At 54.1% G+C, this 15771-nt stretch overlaps 1 protein-coding gene across 5 annotated transcripts in view; it reads right to left on the bottom strand.

Moving 5' to 3' along the window:
• TSPAN11 (tetraspanin 11) overlaps positions 1-15771 on the bottom strand; it is a 49901-nt gene that overhangs the window by 24221 nt on the left and 9909 nt on the right. For all 5 annotated transcript variants that reach the window (XR_004317217.1, XM_032473230.1, XM_032473229.1 and 2 more), the window contains exon 2: positions 5800-5894. Coding sequence is in view for 4 of the 5 variants with exons in the window: in XM_032473230.1 (XP_032329121.1) it covers positions 5800-5883 (84 nt within the window). In the remaining variant the exon portion in view is untranslated. The remainder of the gene's footprint in view (positions 1-5799; positions 5895-15771) is intronic.

The following is a 15771-nucleotide window of genomic DNA, read 5'->3' as shown; positions in this document are numbered from 1 at the left end:
TTTCTCAGACGACCTGCCCCAGGAGGCGGGCAGAGGCCACGTTCGGTGGGACGACAATGCACAAAGCGAAGGCTTCTACCCTCAGCCTGGGAGCGAGCAGACGCCCTCCCCACCAGGCCCTCCCCAGGCATCCCGCACGGTTCTGCGATGCCCTCAAGCCACCCTGCTTCCCCAGCTGGGCGAGTCTTCCATCGTCGCTGGCTCCCAGCTTGGCCCATGTGCCCCTTAAGGGGTCCCAGGGACTCCCTGCAGGTCGAGCCCCATGGGTGGCCACTGGAGGGGCCACGGCCCCAGGGCAGGACTGAGCCTCCGGCGCAGAGGCCACCGCTCCCAGCAAGGGACCTGCTGCTTCGCCGGTGCTCCCGCAGTCTGCACAGCTCCTGGGAGGCTGGGAACGTTTTGATTATTAACACAGTCGAGCAACTAATTAAAATAATAAATTAGAGAACAACACCGCAGGGGAGACGGGGCTGCAGGGACGCCTGAAGGAAACAGGGCGGGGGAGGGGGAGGTAGAGCATTTCCGAGCCGGCCACGTAGGAAGCCTGGGTCACAGTTTCTTTTTAGGGTCATGAAAGTGTTGGCATTTTGGGTTCCTGACCCAGAGCTACATCCAAGGGAGCTCAGCGAGATGGTCAGGACCAGCCCTGGGCTGGCAGAACTGCCTGGTGGGGGTGCGGTGGGAGGCAGGGAGAGGGTGGCGGTGGACGACGGACGAGGGGTCAGGCGCGGGCCGACTGGGGGCTGGGGTCCGGGGGAGCGGAGTTTAGATACAGGATGTGGACGTGTCTCGTGACGTTACTTAAGCTTTACTTATACTGTTCACACTCCGCGTGTCTGTGCTGCCCATGCCATCCAAGTGCCCTAATCTGCGTTCACCCCTGACCCCTGGGGACATTCTGGATTCCAAGGAAGCATCAGAGCGGTGGGCCCGAGGCAGGGATTATGAGTCAGTGGTCTCTGGAGACAGGAAGAATGCCAGACTCAGAGTCAGAAAACGCAGAACTGACACAGAACCCTGCCAATCACCTCAGCTTACGCCTCGGCATCTATGAAACAGGAGTGAAGATCGTCTCGGACCTTCATTGGTTGTAGATCACTGTGGGGTGCAAGACGATCTAGGTCCCTCAGAGTGCTGTGGTGGCCGCTGGGGGAGACCTGAGTCCTGCCCACCCTGGGGTGGGGGTGGGGCCCCCCCGCCCCGGGGTTTTCAGACTTTGATGTAGCCATTTAGGGCTGTGAGGCCAACTTGGTGGTTGTAACCTGCACTAAAAATCAACGAAACAAAATCACCACAAAAAAGAAGACAAACATCAGAGAGCATCGCACACAGTAAGGAAAGGCTTAGCTCTGTGAACGGTGCTTCCTGTAAGCGTTTCTTTTGCCTCCCCGTATTTCTGCCCCGGGTCATGATCCCCAAAGTCTTAAAGCCAGAGCTACGGACACAGAAAGCCGTTAGGGGTGACGGACTCCCCTTAGCGTAACCGTATTAGCTACACAGAACAGCTTAGCACCACAGGTGCCAGAAACTGTGCAAAATGTTTTTCTAAATATTAATCTTTAACTCTGATAGGTTTTGACACTCCCATTTAACGTATGACCAAAGTGAGGGAGGGCTCAGCGAGATGGAGTGACCCGCCCGACGTGTTCGCCCGCTCTGGTTGTCACAAGTAAACACCACCGCTGGGCGGCGTCAAAAACAGACGTTCGTTTCTATTTCTCACAGTCTGGAGGCTGGATGCCCCCCAGTAAGGCGTGGCTGGTTCGGTTTTGGGGAGGACCTTTCTGGCTTGCAGGCAGCTGTCTCCTGTGTCCTCACACGGCCTTTCCTCTAGGCTTGCTTCCAGAGAGCTCGCTCGTCCTCCACTGGTAAGGCCACCAGTCCTATTGGATTAGGACCCCTCCCGTACGACCTCACTTAATCTTAGTTACCTCCTAACTGCCCTGTCTCCAAATACAGTCACACTGGGGGTTAGGGCTTCAACACAGGCATCTTAGTGGGTCATAACGCAGCCCACCCCTAAGGTTCCATAGCAGATAGACAATGGGGTCTGAATTTGAACCTGAACTTGAGCCCAAGTCTCTCCTACGTGCTCTGCTGCCTCACTAGTTAATCCAAAGACACTGGGAATGTGCAGGACTCAGTGCTGGAGGCAACGGAGCCTGATGGCCAACCACACTGGCTTAGGGGTCAGAGAGAGGTGGACTCCAGCTCTGGGAATTGGGGCAAATGGCTCCCCCTCTGTAACATGTAACATAATAGAGCCAATCACAGTCTCAGGTCACTGGGAGGACTACACAGGGTGATGTCAACCCAGTAAAAAATGGGCAGAAGACCTAAACAGACATTTCTCCAATGAAGACATCCAGATGGCCAACAGGCACATGAACAGATGCTCAACATCGCTGATTATCAGAGAAATGCAGACCAAAACTACAATGACTCACTCTGGTCAGAAGGACCATCTTCAAAAAGTCTACAAATAAATGTTGGAGAGGATGTGGAGCAAAAGGAGCCCTCCTACACTGCTGCTGGGAATGTAAATTGGTGCAGCCACTATGGAGAACGGTATGGAGATCCCTTAAAAATCAAAAACAGAGTTACCATATGATCCAGCAATCCCATTCCTGGGCACATATCTGGAGAAAACTCTAATTTGAAAAGACATGCACCCCGGTGTTCACAGTAGCACTGTTTACAGTAGGCAAGACACGGAAGCAACCTAAGTTTATTCATTGACAGATGACTGGATAAAGAAGATGCAGTATATACGTACAATGGAATACTACTCAGCCATAAAAAAGAATGAAATAATGCCATTTGCAACAACATGGATGGACCTAGAGATTATTATACTAAATGAAGTAAGTCAGACAGAGAAAGACAAATATTACATCATAACACTTGTATGTGAAATCTAACAAAAAACACAAATAAGCTTATTTATAAGCCAAAAATAGACTCACAGACATAGAAAACAAACTACGGTTACCAAAGGAAAAAGGAGGGGAGGAACAGGTTAGGAGTTTGAGATTAGCAGATACACACCACTATATATAAAACGAATAAACAACAAGGACCTGCTGCACAGCACAGGGAACTATATTCAGTGTCTTGTAATAATCTATAGTGGAAAATAATCTGAAAAAGAATATATATACATACGTATAACTGAATCACTCTGCTGCACACCTGGAACTCACACAACATTATAAATCAGCTATACGTCCAGAAAAATTCTCCAACAACACACACACAGCATGATGTACATGGAAGCACAGCCCAGAGGAGGCCGACAGCAGTCAGCGCCGTGCTGGCTGGAGCTTTGCCCACAGACGTGCCCCGCGCCCGCCAGCAGTGCTTGACGCTCACATGCACTTCATACACATCGTGGAATCGGGGTTTCAGTTACTGTTGACCAGCGAGCCTGGGTGTCAGTGCCAGCTCTGCCCGTCACCAAGACAAGACCTTGGGCGGGACTCTGAGCCGGGTGAGGCGGCTCCCCGCCCGTGACCTGAGGATGGGGGTGCTGTGGCCATCCGGGTGGAGAGCTGTTAGTGTCCTCACCCCCGGGGCCTGTGAACGGGGCCTTATTTGGAAAGAGGATCTTCACGATGTAACCAGTTACGATGAGGCGTTAGGGTGGGTCCTCGTCAATGTGAACGGGTCCTTTTAAGAAGGAGAAAATGCCATGTAAAGACAGAGACACGCAGGAAAGACAGCGTGGGGTGACAGAGCTGGTGCCGGAGGGACGCAGCCGCAGGCCGGGGCTGCGGGGTTGGCGCCACCCCAGACACTCAGACGTGGCACGGAAGGGGCCGCTCCGAGTCTCAGAGGGAGCACGGCCCTGCTGACCCTGGACTCTGGTCTTTTGCCTCCAGAGCTGCGAGACCACACATTTTGGTTGAGATCCAGGCATTTTAATTTTCTTAGTTACATTTTTCAGCATTTTAGAGATGACCTGGCGTGGATACATAGGATGTTTATGATCAGGAAAAACACATCTCTTCTTAAAAAACAAATCCTCTGCTCAGCAAGAATCCTTAAACCCCACTGGATGCACCTCTGAGGACGGACACTCGTCACACCCACACAGCTTTCTGAGCACGTCAGCCCGGTTTCGTTATCTCCATCGACACAGCCTCACAGTTCCAGGAAGCGCTTGCCCAGGAGGGAAAAGTTGCAAATAAAATAAGTTTATTGCTCATTTCAGGAACTTTCCAAAAAGCATTTAAACAAACATCAAGCTGTCCAGCTTTCGAACAGACAGTACCAGATGAGTGTCTAGTCTCCAAGGCTCTTCGAGACCCCTGCCTTGCTGTGTCCACCAGCCTCGAAGTGCCGCGCCCGGCCCTGCCCAGGACGCAGCGGAGGCGTCAGTCTTGAACGAAAGACTCTGAAAACGCAGGCCCGGCCTGTCTTCCCTCTGCCTTCAGAAGCTGCCAGCAGCGCGTCCCTGGCCCCGGCAGGCAGGAAGCAGCTCTGCCTCACCAGCGGGTTGATCTGGTGACATCTCTACTTCTAATATTTCCAACATACTGCATTTATTGAACGCCTTCTGTGTGCAGAGGCTGAATTAAGCACTTCACATACACCATTTCAGGGCATCTGCTAAACACACTATTTTTCAAAAAATTTTATTATTTTTTTCCTTGGGCTTTCTTTTTAGGGGGGGAGGTAATTAGGTTTATTTATTTATTTGGTTTTTTGTTTGTTTGTTTATCTGTTTATTTAATGGAGGTACTGAGGATCGAACCCAGGACCTCCTGCATGCCAAGCACACACTCACCACTGGGGTATACCCTCCCCGATAAGCACACTATTAAAAGATAAACTGAGGCACAGTAAAAATCTTACATTGATTTGCGCAAAACTCAATGGGAGTCAGGCAGCATCCAATCCAGCAGATGACAAGGGCCTCTGAGAGTCGTATCAAATGCAAAACTTTCACAGGCAGAGGGGAGCAGGAACAAGGAAGTGGCATTAGGCAGAAAAGCGGGCTGGTCATTGCAGAGTTACTTTCCTCCAGCTGGGGACACAGGCTCGGCCAGTGTGAGTGAGCTGCCTGTGGTCCCGTGATGGGTATCCAGCAGGGCCGGTCCGCTGACCCCAGCACCTGCACTCGGCACTCGGCACTCGGCACTCGGCACTTGGCGGCCTCTCCAAACTCAGTGAGGACGGGAGACAAGACACACACATTCCAGCTTCTGCCTGTTTTGGGGAGCTGAGGGTATTCTGCTCCCAGTTACCCTGACAATTGCCTCAAGGGGACAGACTCCTCTCCTCCTGGGCAACCTGGCCAGGCAGTCTCCCGAGGGGACTCGCTACAGAGACCTTTCTCCAAGCACAGAGGCAGCCCGGGTGCCCCCAGGACTTGCGTTCCTCTGCCTCAAGCCTGGAGAATGTGAACCATGGGAGGCAACCCATGGTTTCAGAGGAAACCAAGTTATTTCCGGCCGTCACATGTCCCACCAGGCGCTGGAGCCGCAAGTCAGCAGGGGAGGGCGAGCCGGACTCTGCGTACCGGGCGGACATGGAGCTGGTCGTTCTGCTAACAGTCCTCCCGGGAGGACGCTGCGCGGTACCAGGGGCTCCATGCCAGCCTGCCTCATCCTCCGTTCCCCCTCAGAAGCAACTGTACACATTAGCTTTAAAGTGGGCAGAATTTGCCCCTGGGTGGTCTTTGATTTGGAAAAACTCACCCCAGAGCGGTGACTCACAGAAAACAAGGATGGCTTGACGCACGAGGTGCCGGGGGTGGGGGTGGGGGGGGAGGAGGCGCCCTCCGAGCTCACTTACCCAGAAGAAGAAGTTAAAGACAAAGAGTAAGTACTTCAGGTAGACGGTCAGCCAGTCGTCCGGCTCGGCCTTGCACTGGGCCATGGTGGCTGGGCCTGCAGGGAAGACACACGTGTGGTCAGGGGTCGGCGGAGGCGGCCCGCCTGCCCGCGCCAGGCTCCTCGGCCAGGTGCCCTCCAGGGGCCTCACCTGCCTGTCTGGGCTCTGAGGCTGTGGGCATGCAGCCTGGGGCAGAGAGCAGGGAAATGCCAAGGCCACTGGACGCACGACGGAGCTGGCCTGGGCCGAACTTTCTAGACCTGTGGATCGTGGTTTGGCCCTTTTGACGCAGGTCTAACCTGCAGGTCTCCCTAGCGACCTCGTGTTGTCCTGTCATGTCCTCATTCTCTCCCGTCTCATCGGGGCTGCAGGGCACAAGCTCACGGGTCACTCACACACACACACACACACATGCTCAGAGGAACTGCCCTGCAGTGGAATCAACTGAACAGGACCTCCGCGCCCAGGGGAGGCAAGAGCCCAAACCAGAGCGTCCACGCTGGAAAGGACCCGACGACCCCCCAGGCCACCCCACCCGTCCCAGGCACCTCGGCTTTCCAAGGGAGGACGCGGGTCGGCAGGCCGAGTGGTTTGGCAGAGGAAGACAAGCGCTCTGGAGTCTGGCCCCCCAGGTTCACACCCTGATCCGTCTCAAGGCCCGTGGGAACCTGGGTAAGTTATGTGACCTCCCCCCCTCGGTGTCCTCGCCTGTGCCGGGGAGAATGATGATGCCCATGGGGCAGGGTTCTGACGACTACACGGGGCGATGTGCACAAGGCACAGCCCACGGCCCCTGGCATGGGGCGGGGGCGCAATACCGCTGACTACCATTATTACATGTGGTGAGGATTAGAACCCAGACCTCCAGCCCTAAAACTTCCAGGCTTTGCCCAGAACCTGGTTCGCTCTCCTCGTCCTGACCCCTGCTGGCGGGCTCTCTGGGAACCGTGCCTCAGCGGGATGAGAAGGTGAAGGCTCACTGTGCCGGGGATCCTGCCTGCATCTCAGTAAATCCCGACGCGGCCTCTGCGGTCTCTTCTTTCCTGGGCCTCCTCGGCCCTGGGCACCTGCTCACACGCTCTGACACTCATGTGCAGCTGCTCCTGAAGGAATCAGCCCCTTAGGGGGACCTCTTTTATTCCACAGCCAGAGCAATGGGCGGCCTTGGTTTGGCCCTCCTCCAGCTCCTCCCCACCCCCGACACCCCCCACCACCCGGCCCCTCCCCCCACGGCTGGTGCCTTCGCCCAGATGACTCCCTCCTGAGCCACGTTCTGCCTTTTATTTCCAGCTCAGGGGCTCCAAGACAGGGAGAGAGAAAGAGAGAAAAGAGGAGGTGGCTGTCTTCCTTGGGATTTCTATTTGCAGACCTCAAAGAAGGTAATTTAAGACTTTTAGTCTCCTCGTTAAAAAAAGACAAAACCCATTTTTCTCTGATTTAGTCTGAGAGGTAGGGTGGGGGAAAAGCACAGAAAGGAGAAAAAAGGAAGCCTATGAAAGAGTAAAAAACAGGTGATACATGAGGTTGGCCAGGCGACGGGCTGGGAACTCTCACAGGGTCACTGTGCAGGAGGCCCTGACAAGGGACCCTCTGGGCCACCAGGGCCACTGGCAGGTAGACCGCGGGCTGGAGCCCAGCCTCTCCTGTCTGCATCCTCCTCTCCCTCTGCCTGGCTGTCCCCTCCCAACCGGGGCCCCCTGGACTCAGGCACCAGAACCGTCTCTAGACCTGCAAACCAAGGAGTCGGGACCCTGTGGAGGAAACTATTTTTGAAAGAGTTCAGATGACAGGATTTAACAAAAAGAAACACATTTCTAATGGTAAAGTTGCAGCCATCAGAGGCAGAGAAGGCAGACCACAGGGTTCTGTGGAGTGTCAGGGTCAGCGCAAACCTCTGGGCTCAAGTTCATTCAACCTTTTGCAGGAGGAAGGAGGAAATTAACACACGTCTGAGTGAAGACGTACATTTTGAAATGACTTCTCTCAAGTCACATGACTAACTGGCGGTAGCAGTTTCCCATCCAGCCCGCTCAGGGCTCCTTATGTGGAGCCCTGCCAGCCATGGGGCCCTATGTGAGGGGGGACAGAGGCCCGAAAGAAGTGTCAGAACCAGCTCAGAGCCAGGTGCCTGGACGTGAAACCCAGCCTTGTCACTTTCTGGCTTTGTGACCTTAGGCAAGTTACTTAACCTCTCTGTGCAGCTAACGCACACTGAGCGTTTATTACTGTGCCAAGCACAGGACTAAATGCTTTACATGTGCGATCTTGTTCCATGTTCCCAACAGTGTTATGAAATAAGGTTGTTCCCATTTTACAAGATAAGGAAACTGAGGCTTTGACAGGTTAAATAACCTGTCCATGTCACAAAGCAAGGAAGTGCAAAGCCAGAACAGGATGAGCTGCTTCTGATTTGGCCCCAGCTCTTACCCACCAGGACCAGAGCTGCCAGGGGGAGGCGGGAGGGGAGGACGGAGACTGCTGGCTTTGCTAATACCAGCTCTCCCCTCTGCCTCAGGACCGGAACCCTGCACTGTGGTTGGGCAAGTGGCCACCTGCAGGCGACTTTCCCAGCCTCCTTCCCGCCCGGTGCAGCCCGGACTTACTGCTGTCAAATGGTACGTAAGCGGAAGGCGTGTATGTAACTCCTTTAGGTACCATTTTTGGGGTGTACGCCTTGCGTGTGTTTGAGGAGCTGAGTCCTGTCGCTGTATGGGGCGGAGTCATGTGCTAACATCTATGTCCCTACTGATTCTATGCCTGCTTGTTCTACTGTCTATTAAAGAGGCATGTCAGACCCCCACTAGGACGGTGGGTTTGTGTAACCATCCTTTAACTCTGCTCACTTTGCTTCATATATTTTGCAGCTACTTTATGGAGTGCATATAGATTTGCAGTTGTGCTATCCTGGTGGATCGATGTCTCCATCAGTAGTAAATGTCATTCTTTATCTCTAATAATCAGAAATATCCTTAAAGTGAGGAAAGGCACGGCTCTCTTCACCCTCTCCTTCATCTAGTTGGTTGGAATACTGATGTAATGTCTGGAGCTCAAGCAGCCATTTTTAGTCATGAGCTGCAAACCATGGGTTGAAAAGGGTAGAGCAATCCGCTCAAAGAGCCTGGATCTCAGATGATTTTGGAGCTGCCATACCATCCTTGGGATACTCATGTCTGGAATTAGTTTATTTGAGAGAACAGCAAACTTCTTTAAGGTACATGTTTGAATATTCTATTACCCATAGCTAACTTCACCCTGGTATGGAGGCAGCGGTGGGTACAAAGGTGTGTGAGAGCATGGTGAGCAGGGGCACCTCAGATGGGGCAGCGAGACGGGACAGTGATGTTGGGCAGTGGCCACTGAGCTCTGCTAACCACATGCGCCATCACTAAAATGTTCTGAGCACACTCTGTACGTACGTATGTTTACTTATAAATTCTAGTCATGTACTATAGTCAATATATATCGTAAATGTCATCAATGCTTAATTTTGCTTTTTCTAAAAAGCACCACCTACCCCTTCAGTTCAGTAAGCACCACTTCCCACCGCTGGGTTCTTGGCGAACAAGAGGCCATGCCTGCGTGATGGTCAAAAATAGTTGGAGAGGAACAAAAAGTTTAAGTGGGTTAACGTGTAACTGAATTGAAGCTTCAAATGAACCCTGGCTGCCAGGCCTGCACGTGTGGTCCTTCTCGGTCCTCTCCGCCCTCTTTATTTATTTTCCACGTGCCCTGCCTATTCCCAGTGGGCAGACAGTCCCTCTGCAGTCAGAAAAGGGAGGTTCCCTCAGGCCTCTGAATGGGACGGCTGGCTGGTAGGAGCCGGCACATCCCTGGCTCAGCCCCTTGGAGAACTGAGGAAGCAGAGCCCCAGGGGTGGGGTGGGGATCACACTGTGGCTGAAGTCACACTACAGGTTAGTGGCAGGACAGGGAGCTGGCTTCCTGTCTCCATGGCTACCGACAGGACTTTGATTGGCTGATCATCACCATTCACTACATGCACTGAACTGACTGCTGCGTGTGCATGCGTTAACGTCATGTTGAAAACAACCCTCCGAGAGGATTACTACCCCTTTGGCAGGAGAGGAAACTGAAGCACAGACCTAGGAAGTGGAGAGAGAGCTGAAGACTGGAAATGGACGTTTACTTTTCTCTGGGCAGTTCTGGTTTTGGCCTCTTGTAACTTCTCCCAGCTTGGTGGCCTCTGGGTTGAAGCTAAGAATGAATGGCTCTTCCCTGGGCAGAGACCCCAGGTGAGGGCTGCAAGGGTTGGCAGGGCCAGCGGTCCCCGATCCTGGCAGGATTCTGGGTTGGGTGTGCCGTGGGGGCTGTCACCGCCAAGACACCAAATGCTCGGGGACCCGCTGGGGGCAACACGCTCTTCTCCCGGGTCCTCCATCTCGCTGACGCCCTGCTGGCCTGGGGCCTCTGGGTCACCGCCGGCTTGTTCTTGACATCACGGCTGTGGTTGTGTGCAGGTAGACGGATGCAGGCGACTCTTCTGCACCAAAAGCTTACGTTCGATTGTTACATATGGTATCAAGTGGATGGTGCTGGAGGTGGAACTTGAATTAAAATCCTAGCACTAAGAACGCTCAGTCTCTATGGCTGGAGACACGTGTTCTCCTAAGTTCGGGACTATTTTTCCCTTCTTTGCAAGTGCCGACACGTGTCCAGTGGATGAGTCAGGGCTGTGCTCACAACCCGAGGCAGGTGGTTTGGTCGCCTCCTGACTCTCTACGTTCATATGCACACGGGGTCTCTGGAGGTGCTTGCCTGTAGGCGAGTGTCGCTCTTCTCTGTTTTTCCTGGGTCCTTTTTAAACCATCTCAGTCTGATCCATGAAGTGGGGACTTGCCTACTGCTTGCGGCAAGAATCACTGAAGAAACAAAAGCAGTGCTGGTCGCAGGTTAGAAGATCGCGGTGTGAACACCCGCTGTGACCGACAGCAGCGCGGCCCGGGCCAGCCACGTGGCCGCCTGAGCCTCAGCTTCCTCCCCTGTGGAGTGGAGCTGATGCCGGCCCAGCTTGGTCTCCCCCGTGGGGTGTCTGTGAGGGCCAAACGGGATGAAGAATTCGCTAGAACTGTGTGTTCTGTGATTTTACAGCCTCAGTGCCCTGCCAGGGTGAAGGCATTACCACAACCAACTCCCTAAGAGGTCCCTGAAGGAGGACAAGGTGTGGGTAACCCTGCAGAGTACGTCAGCCAGAGGGCAGGGTCTGAAAGCTGGGGGTGCAGTCTCATGGGCTCTGAGCCCAAGCCCACCCGCCCACTAGCAGACTCCACCTCAACGGCTGCGACAGGAGACCCTATCCCCAGGTGACCGGGAAGAACCCACCTGCAGAAAATCAAAACCATCCTTTAACAAAGTAGATTGCTTCAGACGGGACAGTCATTTTAAAAGAAGGGGGATTCAAATATTAATAATATTTAACTATGGCTAATATTGTGATCAGCCTCAAAATCATAAGAACCTATCAGCTAACCAGAGGTGGAAGGAGGCAGGCAAAGAGTGACAGAGGATCACAGGGACATCAGTTTGACACTACATGTCAGAAGGGCTTGACGGGGTCTTTACTGAGGTCATCCCAGCCATGGTGCAGCTGACACAGGAAAGAGCCCCCTTAGGTTTCTCTTCACCACATTTAGGATGAATCTGTAAAACACATGCTCAGACATTACTTTTCCCAGTCTTCTCTTCCTTTTTAGCGCTTACCAGCATCTCCCTTTCTAAACTCTGTTTCACCCGAATGTGTCCCTAAATTGCAATTTGTGCATCGCCTCCTGCTGGGTGGGTTATCTGAAAGGCTTCCAAACCCTCTTACACTGATCATCTGAAATTCTCCAGTGCGGAAGGACATTTTGCTTGAAAGTGCAGCAAAAACCTTTTTAGAAAACCTTTTTTAAAAATTTTTCTCCAAAAAGATATAGTTGAATGTTGTCACTCATTTGTGTTTTACAGTGAACTTGTTACAACAGATGTTTCCTGTTTTTCCAAACTTTTAAAATTCAAATTTAATAAACATACAGTGAAGTGCAGAGATGCTAAGTAAGCCTACGAGAGCCTAATGATGACTGGTTTTTGAAGAGAGCGTGTGCATGTTAAGGCTATGGGCTTCCCTCTGAGCACTGCTTTGGCTGCTTTCCACACACTTCAGTTTGTCATATTTTCGCTATTCATTTCAAAAGTATTCTCTACTCCCTACTGCAGTATCTTTTTTTGATCCAAATTTGTATGTGTGTTGCTTGATTTTTCAAATATTTTGAGGATGTTTTAGTTGTGTTTTTGTTGCTGATTTCTGGTTTGACTCTATCGTGGCTGGAGAACGTGGTCGTGTGATTTCAGTCCTTTGAAATTCGTTGAGACTTTAAGGTCCAGAAAACCTCTCTTTCAGTGGGGGGGGGGGAGGGGGGCTCCAAGGTAGGGCTGCAGCAGGTGGGGCAGGTACCAAGCCCAGGCAGGTGCGCAGACATCTGGGGGCTGATACGCCTGACCACCCCCCACCCCATGAATCCTTTTAAACATACAAGGTTAACTGCACCCTTTAGGTAGACGACCTCCCCTCTTTCTAGAGCATGAGAAGTGCATTAAAAAGTTCAGCTTCACTCACAAGGTGGCCGAGACTGCTGGCGTCTACCGCCTCCCCTTGTAATGCAGGTGTAGCTGGGACACGGCCGCCTCCGCGGGCGCCGCCTCTCCCGACCCTCCCTGCGGCCACATCTGGCCGTGTGGCAGTTTTTGACAAAGGAATGTGAGTGGGTGGAAATGCTACTTCCAGGCCTGGACCTTAAAATATTCCCCCGGCACATCTCCACCCTCTTCCCCTCTCCCAAGACCAGGGCCGCGGGCGTGCCTGAAACCGGCTTCCACCGTGCGGCCGAGGCCAGCACCTCAGGGCCTCAGAGCAGCGACTCTCTGGCTCAGAGGCCATCGAGTCACCTGGAGGGCTTTTGCAAACACAGGTAGCTGGGCCCCGCCCCCAGGGCCCCACCTGGTCTGAGGAGGTGCCTGAGAATTTGCATTTCCAACAAGCTTGGGGAAGATGCTGGTGCTCCTGGCCAGCCTGGCCACTGTCAGTCCCAGCTAGCAGCCCAGGCTGCCCACCTGGATGGGCAGGTGGACCAGGCCAGGGCAGCAGAGGGGCCGATGGTGAGACGCGAGACCCTATACCCACCCAAGAGAATCACCGCCTCTCGGAACTAAGAGCACGGGTTTTACTTCAGACACTCCAGGTCTCAAAAAGCCCTTTAAAAGGAACAATGCATTGCCGTCACATGTACTTAACTGCTTCCCACTAAAACTAGCTTAATTACAGAGATGAGAACAGTCTACAGTTTTTCCCACACTCAGAGGTGGAGCTGTATGGTAACCCCCGGCCTCCATGGATGAGTGGAGCTGTGCGTCCCCCCTAGAAAGAGCTTCTCTTCTCATTGCCCACCTGGAGACACGTGCTTGGGCCCCAGGTCCGGCGGGCTGCCTGGCCATCACCCCCAGGGAAGGCTGGCGCTCCGCACCAGGGGCACTTGGTCGGGGAGAGTGTGTGCTCCTGGTCCCCCGGCGAGGGACGGGCACCGAGGGTGGTCCTTTCCCATGACTCCCAAAGAAAAGGATGCTAGGAGAGTCCGCTAATGGATGCGGTGAGAGTTCACAGAGGCTTCAGCAGGCAAGGAGCTAACACAGGATGTCCCTCGCTACCTGCCAGCACTTAGGCAAGTCACTGCCCCACTGTCTCTTTATTTGCACAAGGAGGAAGCTGGTGTTCTGGCAGGTGAAACAGTCTTTCAAGTATATTTGTGCGCAGAACCTCCACATGTAAAACAGATGAAGCGTGGCCTCTCCGGCCGAAGGGATGTGTTAATTCCCGCCTCCCCGTCCAAGCCCACCTGATCGCTGCGTCCCCTCCCACGCGCCTCAAAGCCAGAGCCACAGAGAAGCCCGGCCCCAGCGCGCTGTATGGCGCTGCTGTGAACATTCATGGACATGTTTTTGTTTGGACGCCCGTTCTCAAGCCCCTTGGGTGACACCTAGGAGTGGCACTCCGGGTGATACCCCGACTCCATGTTTAACTGAAGAGCCGCCCAAGTCTTCCAAAGCCCCACCTCATTTTCTGACGCGGCATCCGCCCTGGGCGCGCGGGCCTGGCCCCGGGGTGGCAGGAGCCGCCGCTCGCGGCCCGAGGGTGCAGTGTCCGGCCTCTCCGAGGTTAGCTCGCCGGGCACTTGCACAGATGACGGCTGCAGTAAGGACAGTGTGGGGGGGGGGCTCCTCAGGATAACTAAGAGGTCGGCGCTCTTAGGATGCCCCCTTCACAGAGGAGGAAATGCGCTTAAGGACGTGCTCGCAGCCTTGTCTGAGATACAGATCCACGCCTCCTCCAGTCCCCGAGCTGCCCCGGAGGGGCCTTCCAGGCCCTGTCCCCCCCTCCTGCCTGGGCTCCTGGTGCCTGCTGCCCTGGAGACATGCTCTAGCTTAGTTACCGCCAGGCCAGCTCCCGAGGCGTGGCTGTTCCCCAGTTTCTGCCGTCGCATTGGCTTCTCTGATTCCCGCCCAGCACCTCCACCCTGCTCTGTGCCCTTGGCTTGCGCCTGGGGACACTAGGGCAGCGAGGTGTCCCCAGCAGAGGGCAGCCTCTCCGGGAGGGTCCACAGCTGCAGCCCCTGTGTGTTTGGCTGGACAATTTCCAAGAACTGCTTGGGAAGCCTCGCCAGTTGGAGCCTGCGGAGGACACCGGGAGCATCCTGGAGGAGGTCCTCTGGGCAGCTAGTAAACCAGCCTGGGGGCAGGTGGGAGGGGCTTCTCTCCCCACCACCCCCAGGCTAGGAGGGAGCTGGGGTGGGGGGTGAACGGCACCTCGGGCTTGGTGCTCTGAGGTTTGGTTTGGGCTGTCACATACATGGAGGGAAAATTAATATCACCCTGACTGGCTGAGTGACCTTGGGCAGGTCATCTCAGGACCTGAGCCAGTTTCTCCCTCAGCCCAGTGGGAGTAAGAGGGTGAGGACCCCTGAGAAAGTGACCATGAAGGCCAGCAAGCGTGGGTGACGGGCAGCCTGCCCCCACCCCCAACCCATCACACCAGCAGCGCCTCCACTGAGGGGCGATGTGAGTCTGAATGCCTGTGGCTCTTCGGGACCAGCCAGGCTGAGGAGGGGTGCTCTGGGGGAGCAGGCGCTCTCCCACACAAGCCTTAGTTTCGGTGCATATTACTTCGGCTTACGGACATTCCTGCTCCCGGGAATCAGAAAGGCACAGACGCACCCTCCCAGGCACCAGGAAACGAACAAAAGAAAAAAAAGGTCTAAACGACACAAAACCTCATCTCCAGTCCCAGAGAGGAGGATTGGGACAATTTCTCATTTGCTTTCAAAATAGTGCCCGTCCTGTCTCTGGAGCAGGTACCGCGGCTGAGCAGTAAACAAGCCTCAAAGACCACTCCTTCCAAGGAGTTATAACTTGGAGGCCCCTGAAACTGCATGAAAAAATGTTACCATTGCTGTGCTGAGGTTCCACAGGTTTTAGCACATCCCCAGAGGGGTTTCTGACTTCCCGCCACCAAAAGGTCAAGGTTCCTGTTTTGAGCAGACACAGACAAGGCCAGACAGTGACCTCCCCAGGGAAAGGCTGTGTGTCAGGCATAGCAGGCTCAGAGACCACACGGGCCCCAAGGACGCCGGCGGAGGCAGAGCTGGGGAGGGAGGCAGGGGTCCTGGGTCTCCAGAGCCCCGTTCAGCTTACTTTCTGCCTTGGCACAAGGACTGACAGATCTGAGCTTGTGCGTGCAAGGCTCGTGCATCCGACTCTAAATCCCGGTTTTCACTCTGGGACTTGCATGTAAATCTGTTAGGTCTTAAGTCCAGGAGATGATGTAATTTATTGAACAGAGTTTGGAAGCTGCTAAGCTCCCTGATAAATAAACCATGTTTCTTCATCC

Source organism: Camelus ferus, chromosome 34, assembly GCF_009834535.1.
Source record: "Camelus ferus isolate YT-003-E chromosome 34, BCGSAC_Cfer_1.0, whole genome shotgun sequence".
NCBI classification, from domain to species: domain Eukaryota; kingdom Metazoa; phylum Chordata; class Mammalia; order Artiodactyla; family Camelidae; genus Camelus; species Camelus ferus.
This window is presented reverse-complemented; position numbering and strand designations above follow the sequence as displayed.